General features: G+C 55.5%; 4 protein-coding genes across 4 annotated transcripts; 2 read left to right on the top strand and 2 right to left on the bottom strand.

Annotated features, from left to right (window-relative positions):
* Positions 1–267: 267 nt before the first annotated feature.
* Positions 268–946, bottom strand: IWZ02DRAFT_1891 (uncharacterized protein). The gene has a single exon (XM_066762395.1). It carries the CDS (start codon positions 809–811, stop codon positions 455–457), a length of 357 nt encoding a protein of 118 aa, XP_066626741.1. The 5' UTR covers positions 812–946; the 3' UTR covers positions 268–454.
* Positions 947–3,064: 2,118 nt separating this feature from the next.
* On the top strand, positions 3,065–4,688 carry IWZ02DRAFT_1621 (uncharacterized protein). Its single transcript, XM_066762076.1, has 2 exons — positions 3,065–3,467; positions 3,515–4,688. The coding sequence occupies exons 1-2, from the start codon at positions 3,351–3,353 to the stop codon at positions 4,445–4,447; spliced, it is 1,050 nt and encodes a 349-aa protein (XP_066626740.1). The 5' UTR covers positions 3,065–3,350; the 3' UTR covers positions 4,448–4,688.
* Positions 4,689–6,148: 1,460 nt separating this feature from the next.
* IWZ02DRAFT_1611 (uncharacterized protein) lies at positions 6,149–6,970 on the top strand. The gene has a single exon (XM_066762067.1). It carries the CDS (start codon positions 6,252–6,254, stop codon positions 6,888–6,890), a length of 639 nt encoding a protein of 212 aa, XP_066626739.1. The 5' UTR covers positions 6,149–6,251; the 3' UTR covers positions 6,891–6,970.
* Positions 6,971–12,545: 5,575 nt separating this feature from the next.
* Positions 12,546–16,150, bottom strand: IWZ02DRAFT_1586 (kinesin family protein). Its single transcript, XM_066762038.1, has 4 exons — positions 15,662–16,150; positions 15,347–15,583; positions 15,064–15,298; positions 12,546–15,015 (listed from the first exon to the last, which is right to left on the bottom strand). Exons 1-4 carry the CDS (start codon positions 15,853–15,855, stop codon positions 12,748–12,750), a joined length of 2,934 nt encoding a protein of 977 aa, XP_066626738.1. The 5' UTR covers positions 15,856–16,150; the 3' UTR covers positions 12,546–12,747.
* Positions 16,151–16,327: the final 177 nt, after the last annotated feature.

The raw sequence follows: 16,327 nt of genomic DNA, 5'->3' as shown, positions 1-16,327 counted from the left end.
ACAGGGAAGTTTCAAAGCGTCTCTTCCTGGTCAAAGAACCAACATGTCGACTGCGCAGCTGCAGCAGGATGAGGTGGTAGCGGGGATAAGGATGTTTGGTTGCGTTGAGGGCGCAACACGTACGGAGTCAGCAAGTCAAAGGAGGGGAAGGGACAAGGGAAGCTGCTGCGATTCGGCGTCTGGAGGAGAAACGTGACCGACAGGGTAATTGGACTGGCAAAAATGACGGCTACAAGCGGGTAGGGTATCGGGAGGTATTCTTTCTGGCCAGTAGCGGTAGAAGATGGCGCTGCCGAGACCAGCAGCAAAGGCGCTAGACGAATGTGCGAGTGCTGCTATGGTTGTCGTGGATAGCGTTGCTGGTAGCGCTGGTAGAGACGTTGGCGGTGATGGACCGAGTGGTGGTGATCTTGGAACGACGGTCGATCAGTGATGCACTGATTTCGACTGCTTCTCATGCGGCAAGGGGGCGAAGGGACGTCAAATGCAAGCTAGCCGCCGGGAGCAAGTCAAAAGAGGTTGAGAGGCAGGCAGCGGAGGCGTAGAATAAAATCAGCAGAAAGACGAAGAGACGCGCGCGACACTTGGGCGACAAGGCCAGATGAAAGCAGGTATGTAGAGACCAGAGGTCGCCGAGAGCAATCATCAGCAGCAAGCAGCAGCGGGTGCGCACGCGAAGATCCAAGCCCGTACGCGCAGCCAGTTGCATTTTGCGAGCAAGGGTAAGGCAAGTAGGCCTCATTGCTCTCCTCCCCTCTGACCTCGAGACCGGGGGCCGGCGACAGTTGGACAGGGCACGCAAGCCAAACATGACAAGCCATGTTCAGGCCCCTTCCGCACTCATTCACCATATCATTCATCATTCAAGAGGCGTGTTTCGTGTTCGGAGCACCTCCGATGTTTTTTGGACTGACAACTCATGCCTCAGGTTGCTGTCTCTGCCCGCCGGACCGAACTCGTATACAGAGTTGATGCTGTCGGGGAATGATACAACTTGCTCTGTCCCTACCTACCTGCTGCTGTGCGATCCAGTCGCTTTGTCAACTTACGGATTTTGCCTTGAGGGCACGCGGGTTCCGGCTAGCCACGCACGCGAACGGTGCGCCGGCGCATAAGCATGGCCCGCGAGCAGGGCCTGCCACTCGCCGGGCGCAATAATTGGACATGGTAGGGTCTAAGTGTAATTGAGCGGACGGTGCGGAGACTCTGAGAAGGGAGGGGAAACGAGGAACATGTGTTGTGGGCAGAGACAGACACAGGCAGAGTGTTTCCCTTGGCGGTCTTCGGACAGCAAGAAGTCGATCGGATGCGCGTCAACAAGTGGCGCTCGACTTTGGACTGCTTCTGGCCGCCAGTCGTGGCTTGGTCGTCTCGTTCCCAGGATGCCGGGGCGCCGATAGCTGCTGATGTTTCTACCGAACAGCAGCAGTAACGGATACGCGGGGTTCTGGCTGGCAGAAGCTGGGAAAACGAGGTAGACGGTACCGCAGGCCGACGTCTTGGGATGTGTGGTTTTGGATTGTGAGGGGTGGGCGTGCGGGGTAGCTCTTGGAGGGCGCAGCTGGCGGCGGCTGGGGACCTATTGGTTGAACGGAGCAAGCGATAGGACGGCGGGCGTTGTTGCAGCGACGAGGCTCGTTTTCTCTCTCGTGAGCATGCAGGCCAAACTTGATTGTCGTCACGCGCGTCCGCCAAAGCCGCGGGCGTCGCCGAGCCGTGAGATTCTTCATGCAGCGCGACAGGCTGGCTGAGGTTGTGCGGCATCGGGTTGCTGAGGTCAGGCCAGAGAACAGCCCTACGAAGACGCAAACAGAAGCAACGGGCTGAGTGGGCGCGTCGTGTGTCGCAGAATGCGAGTAAGTGGACGAAGTTTGGGGTGGGAGAGAGGGAGTGATGTTTGGAGAGGTGAGGTTGGCTCAAAGTCGTGGCCGGTCACTTGCTTGCTTCGTTCGGTTGGCTCCCAGCTGCGCTGCACCTCGACCTACCTACATCCACCTCGCAGCGACACCGTCTCGTCGACGCCATGTCTCTTCCCGTCGCTCCTCGCTCCTCGCTCGAATCATCATGCTCTCCAGCCTCGTCCAAAATACGCGTCCGTCCATTGGCTGTTGCGCCACCGCATCTGACCCTTCACATGTCGACCAAACACGCCGACGTCTTCGCCATGGCACTGCTGACCAATGCCTCTCTCGCCTTTCGTCGCAGCGGCAAATAGCGCCTTGCTTCGTCAACTCTGTCGTTGGCCTTGCTTGGTGACATTTGACGTCTTGTTTCCCGTCGCAACACCTCTCGCCGACCCTTGAGACGGCCGTGGTGCCACACGTACGTTTGAGCCTCGTCGCTGCCAAGAAGGTCGACTGTACGCCGTCGAAGGAGCGGACAACGAGACCGTCTGCCTATTCACCTGAACCAAAGAGTGTCTGCAGTCGCGCAATGCCATCGGTCGAGACATGTCCGACGCTTCTCGCTTGCCGTTAAACTTTTGGCACGCACGTTGCTTTTTCGCCTATCCCGTCTCCCCCAATGCAAACAGGACCTCTGCACATCACCTCTCCCCGGCGACAGTGACATGCCTGAGGTTAAGAAAGAGACACAGCGCGGGCCGCAATGCGGCCAGGCTACCAGAGCATAAGATTTCAGACAAGGTTATCTTCTGGCTGCACACGATCCACACGCGTTTCTCCATTCTGCTAGCGCCCGGCGCATCAAGGCTTGTTCATCGTCCCAGGGTCCGCAATCACTTCGCTCGCATGAGGTGGGATACGGAGGCTCTCTAACCGTTTAGAAACCGCCTCCAGCCCTCCTCAGAACAGCGACACCCTCATGCGCCCGTGCTTCAGCTTGCCCACGCTTTGCTGCCCGCGCTTCCCAGGATGCCCCCCAGCCTAGCATTCAACCGCCTCGCCCTACTGCCGGGACCCCCAGCCGCACTACTCGAAGCGGAAGTGCGAGAGACACAGCTTCGTCGACTGCGCGCCGATCCCGAGGTTTGCAAATCCTTGGTTTTGTTGCAGCTCCTGGCCGCATGGCTGTTTTGGAACTTCAACCTACATCAAGTCCTTTCTCCAATCATGATGCGCCTAGGACGCTCTTGAACCGGCCGTCAGAACAATCTTAGCTTGCTTGGTTCGCCGCCGAGACTTTATACTTATATATGCACCCACCTTTGCCCGAGTCTTGTCTTTCCCTGAAGCGACAACTCTATACTATCCCTCTGTCGGTTCAAGGTTTCGGCTCCAATTCCACCTCGCGCTCGTTACACACCCACTGGTTGGGCTCATCAACGCACATTGCTGGCCAATCGACACTTGTACCGAGACATACATCCAGGACCTTGCCGACTTGATCAGATGGCGCTTCACCGCAGAAATCCTTCTACAGCCTCTTTCAATGACATGGAAAACCCCTCAATGTTGAGATCCCGCAAAATATCCACCGGAGGCAACAGGTCGTGGTCTGAGGAGGAGGTCAGTGCAGTCAATTCCCTCTTACTACCGTCACTGACTTGCATCAGGAAACCTATTTGCTTCAGACACGTATGCAAAAAATGCCCTACAAGCACATTGCCCAACATCTGAAAAAGACTGAGCTTGCTTGTCGTCTTCACTTTCATCAACTGAGCCATGGTTCGCACCGCCGAAAACGAAATCCTTCTATTTCCTCCTCTGGCACTGCGGTATCCATGGGCTCCACCGCGGACAACTCCCCTCGCTCGCAGTTTTCCCTCCCCAACGACTTGGTTGAGGAACCGCAGAACATTACCCCTCCTCGACAGCAAACTCCTATGACGAGGCAAAGTCCCTTGCACCAACATCGCATGGACATGTCACCCGTCCAACATCAAAAGATAATATTGCCACGTCTACATCCAAGACTCATCACCCCTCAGCAATCTCCAGAGCCTAGAGCTGCCCTTCGCGTCGACACTGGCGTTGGTAGTTCTAGACCTGGATTCCCCTTCCACCACCATGGTTTCGCTCCTTCAGGCATGCAGCCGATGCGCATGTCTAATCCCAGTTCTCTCAGTATGGACACGAGACTCTCCGACTCGCGCTCACACAGCCCCATGTCATCGGCTGGACCAATTGACACTGCTCGCCTCCGCTCAATATACGAAGCTCACCGCTCCGCATTTTGGGCTACTATCGCGGCAGATTATGGCCCTGATGTATCGGCTGCCCAGCTTGAAGACATTTGGAAGAGGGGTGGCATGAAGAGTCCTCTCGTTCCCCATGTAGGTATGGGCATTCACGTTCCACGACCACCGACGCCTCCTGACGCAGAAGGAGTGAGCCCGTTGGAGTCGGGCAGACAACTACACGTTCCACCAGCACCAACACGATGGGCGTCGGTGAACAGCGCAGACCGAAGACCGCTCGAGCGTTCATTGAGTGAGCAAAGCGTTCCAGTAGCTGCGCTCCTCACCGAGGACAGGAATCCCCGATAACGAGTCGTGGAATGGGAGGGATGGCGAAGGGCGTTCTGGTGCAAAGGAAGGCTTTCTCGTTGCCGAAATGGTCACAATGGGGTTTCAGGAGTTGGATCTGGCTGTCGTTTTTGGAGACTCTTTTCCGTCTCTCTTGACATTCTCTCAGCAGCTGATGGTGACAGTCTTCTTCCACAGCTTGTCGCCGCTCGCTTGGGCTTAATTTCCATCTTGTATAATTTTTCTACAGCATTGTGGTTGCACTCCGACGAGCGGCCAATTCAATTTGCGAATTTACTCACGATTGACGAATTTTGGGTCCAACATTCAGCGCACTTCAGACTGGAAGATGGATGAAAGCGGATAAGCAGTCGTCATGGATTCGAAATTATTTTCAAGCTTCGCTACACTTACCTACGAACTCCAGGCTATCTTGGTCTGGGAAGAATTGAAGATGAGGGCCTGCAGAGCAAAACCAAAGAGACGGGAGCAGATGTGACGCATGAACGAGGCGATCAAGGCGTTTCCCTCACTCAACCGAGTATTTCATCAGCGGTTTGGGGGACGGTTACTACAACCGACGGCCTTGGGGATCTTTTACCGTCAGCTAGTCGGCATGCCGGACTTTCAGACTGTCCCGTCATCACGACATCTGACAACGTCAACAATCCCTCAGCACCTACAGCGGCCTGCCTCTGTTGCCATGTACGGCACGCTTGCATGGTCGGCCGGAGTCGTGCGTCATGAAACGATCCGCCAGCCACGCTCCGTTTTTAGTCGAGTCGTCGGGCTAGCTTTTCTCATCCTTCGTTCGTTCCTTTGACACAGACGCCATCCCGCGAGCCAAAACGGCGACCTGCGCGAGTGGGCCATTCACGACAGCCGCATAGTCAGCGCGACGTGCGGCATGTCAAAGCTAAACGTAACGGTCTCCATTCGTACTTGCGAGGCACACTGGCACATACAAAGCATCATGACGGAAAGCTCAGCCAAGCCTTTCCGGAGACTCAAGCACTCCAAGACGAGACAAGCTTTTCTTGCCTGCCAAGAAGAGCTTGATGTTGGGAGTCTTTGAAGATAAGGGTCTAGCCAATTGCCGTGCAAGGCTTCTTCCAGCGCACCCAATTCAGCCCCTTTCACAAAACCCTCCAGAACACGAGAGCGAAAACTACGGAACCTTGCTACTATCTCGCCGCTCCCCCCACTCACCGCATCTTCGCAACCAGCTTTCCCCACGCAAGCCCGGCGGGAAGACCACACTCTCGCCAAGCTTTGTTCTCCTCTTGGCATCTCCCCAGCTAGAAGTTAGTGCCCGCAATCTAAACCCTCCCACCCTGCCTGCCCGCTTCCGCTACCTTAACGTAACCCTGCTAGCGTCCGCATTCTCGTCGACCAACCGAGCTGGGTTAGTAAACAGGCTCCCCATTGGACAGTGGTTGGCTGTCGGCGCATCGGACTCTGCAAGACGTACGAGAAGTCGGGACAAGGGGTCGCACGAAGGCCGTCTCTCTGAAACGTGGAAGCGTGGGAGAAGCAGAGCGAGTGGACCTGCTGCTTTGGGTTCTAAGGCCAGTCCGCGTTGGTCGTGTTCATGGCGTGCATGCGAGGATCAAGGCTGACTAATGGTACCTTGATCCTGCAAATCCGCTGGCCACGAACGAAGACGACCACAGACCCAGTCCCTGACCGATACCAACCGGTGGGCCCAGTCGCCGTGTCAATGTCAGATGGGAGGTTCCGCTACGAGCAAATCTTTCTTTTGTGGTCGAGATGTGGAGCTGAAAGAATGACTCGTACTTGTCGCTTCTGACAGTGCTTCCACCCGATGCATGGCCTACAAACACGCCCGTCCACATTACTTGCAGCAAGACGGCCTCTGCCCCAGGCACTCTGCGCGTCAACGCGTGAACACTTGCGTGGCAGGCAAGCGAGCATATCCAACGTTGCGACTGTATGCGTAACTGAAGTGTCCGGAGTGGGTCGACATAAACTTCTGACCCATGCATGCATCCAACGGTACGGAAGATCCCTCCCTCCTGCATATCTGCCCCCTTCGCAACCACCATCACGATGCACCCCACAGACAAGTCGTAGTCGCATGTACCACTGCACCTGGACCTCATGGTTACCCGCCCGCCCGCCTGCGCGCATCTACACCGCACCCGTATCCTTCGTAACACACCCTCTCTCTATCATACGCACACACAGCTCTGACGACATAACCACGTGCCTTGCTGCCCTGCACACCCCGTCTGCTCTGCTGTCGAATCCTCCCACGCGCATCCTTCACTCCTTTCCCTGCCACCTTTGCTGCCGCGGCAACACCAACCTGCTCAATCACACGCATTGCATCACCTTCTTCATCCTTCGAGCGCTGAATCGGGTAGGCGAGTCGAGTGCGCACGTGGACACTACACTGCTCGCGCGCAATCGCGACATGTGTGGACATGTTCGCGGAAAGTGAGCCGAAGAGATGACACACAAGAATTGGCAAGGTCGGCATGCGAGTGACGTACATTTGCTCCTCAGGAGGGGCTGGAGTGCGTGGGAGAGGGGCTCGTGCTGCAAATCTGTCTCTCGATTGATCGGCGATTTCCAAACTTTTCGGCCGACATGAAGAAGAAATGAATGACGGGAGGGGATCGGGGTTGCTGCAATTACTGGCGGCAGGTGTGTTCGAGAGATGCGGTGGAGGCGGGCTGTCAGTAGCGGGAAGTGTCGTTGGGGGTCCACTTCGCTTCAGCCCGCAAAAGTGGTTTTTTTTTTTTTTTTTTTTTTTTTTTTTTTTTTGGTGGCACCACGAAGTGGCTCTTTGTTTGCTTTCCTTTTTGCTTGGGCCATTCTTGAAGAGCGGCAATGGGCAACTTGGCAGAGCTTGGTTGGTTGGTTGCTGGCTTGCGTTGTTCTACGGCCGGCCAGCCATGTGGCCATTCACCCACGCACGAACGCACGCGTAAAACCGACAAGATAGAGAACCGGGCACACCTGTCCACACCCAAGAAGCAGCAAAAGCCGTTCCCTCGTACACCTTCACCCGGCACCACATCTTGGCTCTGCTTGAGGTCAGCTTTGCGAGAGCTCCAAGGTCGAACGTAGCGTGCGCATCAAGGTTTAGGTGCCGCTGCCGATACTCAACGGAGAATTCTTATCAGGAGCCGTTCTCGCTCAGGAGCACTGGCCTGCCTGTCTGCTTGCCTGCTCGTCTTGGCTCTCTTGCAGCTCAGACGGTTGAGAGGTGTGTTGAGCCTCAGCAAGGGTTTCGCGCCGTGTCAGTCTTCATTCCCCTGAGCAATAGTCTGCCGCTCATAGGCTCGCGGTGGTGGACCAGTCGCAAACGACGTAAAACAATTATCAACCCGTCGTCGGTGGTCGGTCACTTAGCTGATACTTGGCTTTTTGACGGCTAAAATAATGGCCAAGGCTTCTCACGTCTCGCGTATGAAATATAATGTCTATGGGGCTTGGTGCAATGTAAACTGCCGTTTCGCTGAGAGATGGTCGAATGAGATTTGCTGGACTTGGCGTTGGAACACCTTGGCGGGATTGAATATTTGAAATCCTGCGGGAAAAGGACTAGGTGGAACGCGGAGTGAGGCTAGAATAGACGACGGGATCTTTGCTGATGATTTCACAGATGTTGCGAATGAGCAGAGTGGCTGGGAGAATCGCAAGGTGGTCCTCTTGGACCAGCCACTTCATCATCACCACCAAGCTTTTTCGAATTCCACTTGGGATGATCACCCTTGACAAGATTGATAATCTGATTTGGTTCCTTCTCGTATGGTTCAATTTGAGCTTGGTTTGGGGGTGTGACGGCAAAGTGAAATGGAATCACCCCCACCGCATGGAGAGGGCGACTCGCCCCCTGCCAACAAACAAGATGCCCTCAACCAACTTTTCCAGAACAAACCAGCCCTATGCAAGCGGGTCTATGGGCAGATCATCGAGTCTGCTCGCACTAAAACAGCGGCATCTTGCCTCCTCGACCGACGATCCTGTCTCCAAGGGGATAATGGATGCGACTAGCCTGCCTCCTGAGCGTCCGGAAGTCGGCGAAGAGAGGAAGCACGCCGACGCTTTGACGCCAAACAGCCGACGGCGGCGACGACACTACCACTCCGTCGACTACTGCCGCCAAGCGTTTAGAGTCTCTGCAGTGGAAGCGCGGGTTCTGTGTCGACGATGGTGCAAGACGTGTCTCGCTTGGCCCGCCCGCATGTACCGCTTTCACCACCACCACCACCACCACCACCGCCGCCACCACCACAGCCACTACGCACACCGCCGCCGACGCTCGACGACGCAGCTCCCGCAATATAGGCATCTCACTGCTGCTGCCAAGTGTTTCGAGCGGAGCTCCAGCGCGGCAATCAGGCCACTCAGCGGGCGCATAAAGTCGCTGATCGCGATCTGGGCGAAACGACGAGCTTTGAGGAGCCACCGCCACCTCTACCACCACCCACCGCTTTGGTGATTTGCATATCCCGGATCTGAGGGGATCCTGTTACGGCTCGTCCGCCACACTCTCGATCCTTTTGGCACTACTGCTGCCAAGTCTTGGGAGAGGATGAAGTGCCATACGGATATGGCGTTTTGCTCTGCCTGGCTGCGTCTCGAGTGACAGGAGGAGATATGTGCCGCCGCCACTTACGACCGTTGGATAGTGACGTCGTCGACCAGACTCGGCGGGACTTTCGAAGACTACCATCCTCTGCCGGGCGAGCTGCGGCTGGGGAGAAGCTGCTCCGAGTTGTTGTCGGGCAAATTCCCAACCAAAGCAGGTCGGAATTGCAAAGTGATGAGAATCTCTGCTCGGATTCAAATAAGCTTTCAAGCCTCGTCTAGGCCACCCTTGCCCTGAAGGCAATATGCACCAACGCCCGACCCAGCGAAAAAAGAAGAGACCCACCCCTTCAGCCTCACAACCCTTCAATCACAGGCAGCGTTTGGCGCAGAAAGATGCATGTTTTACTGTACCGGGTGAGAGGGGCCAGGGCTACCCATCCTCCATCAGACAGACACCCCTCGAACAGAACCTCGACCCGATTCGCCCTCCCGCTAGCGCTCATTCATGCCCCCATGCCTTGCGGCTCGGTGGTTGAGCCAATCGTCGCGCTGATTACCCGGTCGCTGGCTGGCTGCTGCGCATTGAGCCGCTGCTGGCGATACGTATGTCGTCCATGGGAAACGCGCCGTGCCCTTTTGCCATGTCCGTGCGTGGCAAACGCCTCACTTGTTGGGCTGGGGATTTGGATGCATGTATGCATGCATGCATGCATGTGCGAACGCATGAGAGGAGACAAAACGATTGACTGGTTGGTAGTGGCGCAGTTGGCAGACACGAAGAGAGAGATAGAGGAGCGGTCAGGAGTTACGGCACAACTGCGTGCGCGTCTCACTAGGCAGCTCTGTGGACGTCTCCAACCCACGAAGACTGCTAATCCGACTGACGCGTTTGGTGGGTGCGAAGAAATAGGTAATTTTCGGTAGGGGTTGTGGTTCCCACTCTTGACCGAGCCGCGCTGAATTCCCCCCTTTTCTATCCCTCTCCTTATCTCATCCGCTCCCCTCTCGACGTCACCAAGTAAGCTCACTCCCTTACCTGACTGACTGACCGACGCATAAATCACACTGCCGACCCGACCCGGCAGGCATGATCTGCACAAACACTGCAGCAAAGCCAGTGAAGAGGCTCGACGACGACGACGTCACCGTCATCTTCCATCAGCAGCGGCGGCGGCAGCAGCAGCAAAAGCAACCTACAAATCAACAAACCAACTAAAGCTGCAGCCGCCTCGTTTCCCTCGGCTCAGCTCAATTCATCTCAGCTCATGCCAAAATCCCCCCTCTCCCCTCCCTTCCCTCTGCCAACACTTTCTACCAAGGTACCCCAAGCTCCTCATCGTACGAGCAAACGCGCGGCACCCAATTGACTGCAGATTCACCCATCCATCCATCCATCAATTGCCCGAAGCGAAGCCCCGAAGCGAAACGTGCCGCGGCTGCCTGTCTGTCGTCCTGTTTGTCTGTCGGCTTTTACGGCGTACGAGGGCCATCTGCGTCAGCTTGCCTATTGCTGGCTGAGCCAAGAGGGGCTTGCGTGAGCGGGTGGCTAGTGGGTAAATGCGTGGGTTGTTCGTGGATGGGCGTGTTGATTGGGTTGGTCGGCGGTGAGGAAGCTGGGTGGCTAACTAAGATGATGAGGAGGGGGAGGGGGGATCAGGGCTCAGGGGAACTCGCCCATGGAGAGAAAAAGACCACGGAGAGAAAAAGTGAGTCGGAAGATACATCCCTAGCTAGCTGTAAGGCATGGATGCATGCAGAGAGGTACGTCGGAACTCTGTTCTCCTACCTACCTAGTGATTAAGGTCAATACACTCACCTACGTTTATGCCTGTGTGCCTCTCGTGGCAGATGGTCGGTTAGCACATGACAGACCACCTTGCGTTCGCCACCTGCACCTCTAACTACAGCCGTGACCTCTTCTTCCATGTAAACAAGCAGCACTTTGGGGTCTGTCGGCCAACTCCCTCCCCCCCCTCCGTCCCTCCGTCCCTCTCTCCTTCTCTCCTTCTCTTCACTCCCGCGTCCCATCGCATTCCACGTGTCCTCCCTCCCCTGCTAGTTCTCGTACCATACCGTACTCGCACCTATGTCCCATGCCCTAACTATCCATGAATTGACCTGACCTACCCCTGTCCCTGTCTCTGACCCTGTTCCTCTCACACAGCCACATACCTACCCCTACCTACCCACGGACGTACCACAGCAACATAGTAGCACAGAACAGCCACACTCAAGCACAAAGCCTAAATCATCCATCCACCCAGTGCCTCAGCTCAGCGGCGCAGCATCGCGAAGTAAAGAAAAGCAAAGTGAAGCAACATAACACAACGCAACGCATTTTCTAGGCCAACGGTGCTTCATTCATGCGTTTGCAATGCGGTGCGTATCTTCGCTCAGTAAAGCATAGTAAAGCGCAGCAGCGCAAAATCGCATAGTCCACCTAGCCTCTCACATTGTTCTTGGGAGTGTAAACGCATCCATCCATCCGTGAACTGACTGACTGACTGTGACTGGCTGGCACGTCGAGTCAGCGCGGAGGAAGAGGGATGAGCTGAGTGTTTGTGTGCTTGGTGGCCGTAAATTGCATGTATGTGGCCAGGGGTACGTGATTAACTCCTTGATCCCTTGATTTCTTGGCATGCCTGCCCTGCCTGCTTGTGCGCTTGGTGGAAGATGTTGTTGCTGCTGGCGGGGTTCAGGCACATAAATTTTTATACGCATGCAAAGCACACGTCAAGATAAAAAGACAAGTGCATCAGCCAGTGGCGCAAGAGAGGAGAAGATGAGCGATGAGATGGCGCTCGAGGAGGCTGAGGTGGCTGCAGACAGCTCGTGTCTGCCACCACCATACGTACATGCTTGAAAGCAAGCAATCAAGCCTGAGCCAGCGCATTCATTCACACAAACGACGACTATGATAGACCATCACAATTCAAAATTCACAACATGCGAAACCGTTTGAAGTTGTAGCGCTCCATTCAACTCGACGTGGCTCGACTCGACTCGACTGCCAAGTCACTTGCTCACTCAGCTAGCTAGCTACCAGCCATCCAGCCAGCTCAAAGGGCAAGCAATCTCAACCTCACCCTCATATCAGTCTCAAGAGAAGAAAAATCAGAATAGAAACCCCAAGAAACACCAGAGAAAAGCAAGCAAGAAGACAAGAACCCGCAGCAAACCACGCAACCACCAGAAAAAAAACTCCCACCGCCTGCCTGCCAGACCGATCGACCGACCGACCACGGACGAACATACTTCCCAAATGCGCCATCCACCCACCCATGGCCGCGGCCGCGGCCAAACCGAACGATGTGACCTCCTAAATAACGACGACAACATGAGTATAAGCATGCCAGTCAACCAGCCAGCCAGTGCCCCGAACGTGCGTCCATACTACTACTACTCCTCGAATAGCATGCAAATACGCGCTATCTCAAAGACGCCCCAGGCAAAAAGGTGTATTGAAGAAGGGGAAGAAGCGCGAAACAAGAAAAGACAAGAAGAAGAAAGGAAGCGAAAAAGTGCAAGAAGATGAAGAAGAAGAAGAAGAAGAAGAAGAAGAAGAAGAAGAAGAAGAAGAAGAAGAAGAAGAAAAAGAAGAAGCGTCCGACGTGACGTCCACAAGGGCCGTCCAAAAAGCCGCAAAGGAAGGAGTAAAAGAAAAGGATTGCACGACAGTAGACCGGCGGCGGCGGGTACACTTCATCCTCCTAATGAAAGTATGTCGTATCTACCTCAGCTTAGCTCACCTCACCTCACCTCCAAACGCCCTTCTCCGCTCTAACACTGCCCCCAGCACCTGCTCTCGCCCCACCAATCCGGAGCGCTCTGGAATCCAAACCCGGGCGCCCGCGATCTTCGCTCAGCGTGACGCGCCTAGGCGCCGGGCCAGGCGCGCCGTTTTTGCTAATACTACTGCGGCGCGTCTGCGGGGGCGACTTGACGTTTCGCGTGCGAATAGTACCAGTCGAGGCAGTCTTGTGGTGGTGGAGGTGGTGCCCGGATCCGCCGCCGGGCAGGCCGCCATTCGAGCTGCGGCGCATCGACGTCATGGCGGAGCGGATGCTGCGCGCGGCGTTTTGGTCCTTGGAGACGGAATCGAGCCACGACTTTTCGTCTTCCGAGCTGGGCGCTGAGCCCTTGTCCGAGTCGTTGGGCGTGTTTTCGGCTGACGAGGTGGTCGGCAGGGCGACGTTGTGGAGGGGTGAGCGGCCGTGGGTCTTGCCGCCTTCGGCCTCGCGGAGAGGAGATATTTCTGAGTCGGATGAAAAGGCGGGGAGGAGAGATTGTGGTGACCCGGATCGAACTTTGGAGAGGAAGCCCGTTTGAAAGCGGCTGTTGCGGCTGGGCTTGATGTCGAGGGTCCCAAGTTCAGGTGGTGCTGGAATAGGCGATGAATCGAGACTTGTGCGGACCGGTATGCTCGAGAGCGGAGGAGTACCGGCGCGCGATGAACTATTGGATGGAGTATAATCAAGAGCTTGTGGCGTGGCCTGAAAGTCTGCAAGAGCGCCGTCCTCGACATCGTCCCGCCATCGCACTCCGCGTTTTGCGACCTTGATGGGAGACTTTTTGGGCGTGACTTTGACACCTTTCCTGGGTGCACCGTACTTTTTCCGGCGAGGAGAAGACATGGGCTTTGATGGTGATTGGTTCTCACCCCAGACGGGTACAGGGAGCTTCATTGGTGACGGTCCCATCAACTTGGTCGGATTCCTCCTCTTCGGTGTGCCCTTGCTGGTTGGCGGGAAGGCCTCTATGACGGGGAGGCCCCCATCCGGTTTTATGACCTGAGATACTGCGTCAGAGCAAGAAGCGATGATCCTGCCCAGCATCTCCTTGGCTGCCTTGATAGCGTCTTCCTCGCTCATAATCATGATTTGACCGAGAATTGCGACCGTCTCGAAATGCGCTTGGAGCAAAACCTGGACGACGGCGGCATCGCCCCCTCTCTCTTGCTCCAAGACCGTCATGAAGGCCTCTCTTTCAGCGCATGACCTCAACAATTCTGCCTCCCTCATCAAGCTGGAAACATCGCTGCCGCAGTTAGCGGCGTCGGTCTCCTTTAGCTGTCGGATGCCAGTCTGCAGGGCCGTGTCGAGCGCGCGATCCCACGCGCTTCTTGCGAGTTTTTGGTGGTAATGTTGTCTGCTCGCCTCCAGCTCAGCCTGGATCCCAAGGGCAGTCTTCCTCATAGCGATGAGGCTTCGAGGAGGCTCCTCGTCCTCTCGTTGTTCGCAGACCGTATCAAACCCAGCAATCCAGGCCGAAATAATTGAGATGCGGCGTTCGACTTGCCGTAATTTCCTCATCGTACTGGTGCGCTCTTGCTTCTCGGCAGTGCAATTCTCGAATGCCGTGCGGATTCTGGCAATGCCGTCCTTTGCAATACCTTCCCTCTTCTCGCTCTGTTTCTTGAATTTGACGAAAGCGGCGCCTTCAAAGTCCTTCATCTTTTGCTGCATCTCCTCGATCAATTGTCTCTGCTCGTCAATCTTCTTGAGGTAGTCCTTGACGTGGCGGTTGACGTTGAATACATTCTTGGTGACCTTAGTCTGAATGTTTTTGGCTCGGTTCGCGTACCGCAAAGTATTTTGACTCTCGTCAAAATGTGCGCTCGACGGACTAACACAGACAATCATGACGGTTTTGCAGTTGCCGCCAAGTGAGAATTTCAAGAGACGCGTGAGCTTTGAGTTTCGGTACGGGACGTGGCTGTGTTTGCGGACATCGCAGAGCGCATTGATGCAGCTTCCAAGCGCCAAAAGCGATTTGTTGATGTTGGCACCTTCGACAAGACGCTCGCCGCGGTTCTTCGTGGCACTAGCACGCTCACTACCGGCCAAATCGATGATGCTGAGAGTGGCCATGGTGTGAGGCTCGTTGACTGCGGCATTTCGGTCCTTTGTTGACACATTGATCTGGAGAACGGCATGCGAGCGAGAGGATGTTGCGTTTGCTTCGGTGGGAGACATTGTGCGCCACTGGTTTCCTTTGATAATCATTTCCATGACTTCGTTGACCTAGTCAACAGTCAGCGGCTGAGCGGGGATGTCTCTGTGGCTTCTCACGTTGTTGGGGTGGTGGCTCGAGAGCCCTCCAACTGACACGGATGAATTTGCATCCTCTCGTAGCGTCAGCCCCTGCTTGCTGCCACCCGGCACCAGTAAGTCTCTAATCGTCTCGTTGTAAATCTCCAAGTACGAAAGTGAAATCTCCGTCTTTTTTGTCTCTTGAAGGTCGTTTATCCTCTCAAAAAGCTCTTGCATGGTCAAGAAAATGATACCCGGCTGTTGTGGTGTGCCACTACCCTCGTTAGACGGCCCAAAGATTCTCAGCTTGTCAGTCACCTACGTGATTGTGTGGGTCTTTCCGCATCCAGTCGCGCCGTAGGCAAAGACTGTCGCGTTGTATCCGTCCAAGACATTGTCGAGCAGCGGTTTCGTGGTCGCTTCGTAGACGTCACCCTGGGTGGTATTCTGATCAAAGACCTTGTCGAATGCAAAGGTCTGGTCCTTGACCTTTTTGCCTTGAGGAACGACGGAGCGAGAAAAGCGGTGGACCGGGTTGTCTTCTGGGGGATCGAAAACTCTGAAGGTAAACAGAGCAGTCAGCATTTGGAAGCCAAGAGAAAGACGCGATTAAAGAGGTTGCACAGAAAGCACGTACAGACATCTATCGTCGACGACCCTGATGACGGATCGCAGGCCTTTGGAATGGAGCTTGGGCGTGGGCGCAGCTGCAAGACTGCCATCGCCGAGAAACAGCGGACCATCGTCGGCCTTGACGAGCTGAGCAGCCTCTCTGATGGTGAATGGGCGGACGCGGACGCAAACGGATATGGATGAAGCGCCGTCTGCCATTTTGTCGGTGGGTGGGAGGTGGGATGACAAAATGAGGCAGCTGTCGTCGTGTCCAGTGCAGCTTCAAGAGTCGGTCGTCGCTGTTGAAGAGAACATCGGCCAGCGCGCTGTCGGACCCCTGTCCTTGCCTAACGGTTGCCCCGGCATCCATCCACCCACCCACCTCGGCCCAACCCGGCGGCGGCTTTGCCATGCTCTACGTAACTCTGTCTGACCTCGAGTCTGATTAAAAGCCTGTTTTCTTGCCCCCCCTTTTGCAGCTTTCTGATTCTCTCGAGGCCGCCTGCCGCATGGCGACAATCAGGAGCGACCGAAGAATTCTCCGGGGAACAGAACAAGCAAGCTTCCGCTTTGGGTTTAGCGCGGGGGACCTGCGTTAGCGCGCTTAGACCCTGAGACACGTTGCTGGAGAGAATCGTCATCACCGCTCTCCGCGTGATTTATATCACGAGTTGGCCATGCAAGGAACATC

The sequence above is a fragment of the Phyllosticta citriasiana genome, assembly GCF_038021145.1.
Source record: "Phyllosticta citriasiana strain CBS 120426 chromosome Unknown IWZ02scaffold_1, whole genome shotgun sequence".
Lineage (NCBI taxonomy): Eukaryota > Fungi > Ascomycota > Dothideomycetes > Botryosphaeriales > Phyllostictaceae > Phyllosticta > Phyllosticta citriasiana.
Note: the sequence above shows the minus strand (reverse complement) of the source record. Positions and strands in the feature narration are given on the sequence as shown.

What these genes read in the sequence shown, in the direction of transcription:
- IWZ02DRAFT_1891 (XM_066762395.1), bottom strand. Translation starts at nt 811, where the DNA reads ATGTTTGGCTTGCGTGCCCTGTCCAACTGTCGCCGGCCCCCGGTCTCG.
- IWZ02DRAFT_1621 (XM_066762076.1), top strand. Translation starts at nt 3,351, where the DNA reads ATGGCGCTTCACCGCAGAAATCCTTCTACAGCCTCTTTCAATGACATG. An exon ending in GGTCGTGGTCTGAGGAGGAG is followed by an intron (nt 3,468 to 3,514) that starts GTCAGTGCAGTC and finishes GACTTGCATCAG; the next exon opens with GAAACCTATTTGCTTCAGAC.
- IWZ02DRAFT_1611 (XM_066762067.1), top strand. Translation starts at nt 6,252, where the DNA reads ATGCATGGCCTACAAACACGCCCGTCCACATTACTTGCAGCAAGACGG.
- IWZ02DRAFT_1586 (XM_066762038.1), bottom strand. Translation starts at nt 15,855, where the DNA reads ATGGCAGACGGCGCTTCATCCATATCCGTTTGCGTCCGCGTCCGCCCA. An exon ending in GGAAAGACCCACACAATCAC is followed by an intron (nt 15,299 to 15,346) that starts GTAGGTGACTGA and finishes TAACGAGGGTAG; the next exon opens with TGGCACACCACAACAGCCGG. An exon ending in CGAGCCACCACCCCAACAAC is followed by an intron (nt 15,016 to 15,063) that starts GTGAGAAGCCAC and finishes ACTGTTGACTAG; the next exon opens with GTCAACGAAGTCATGGAAAT.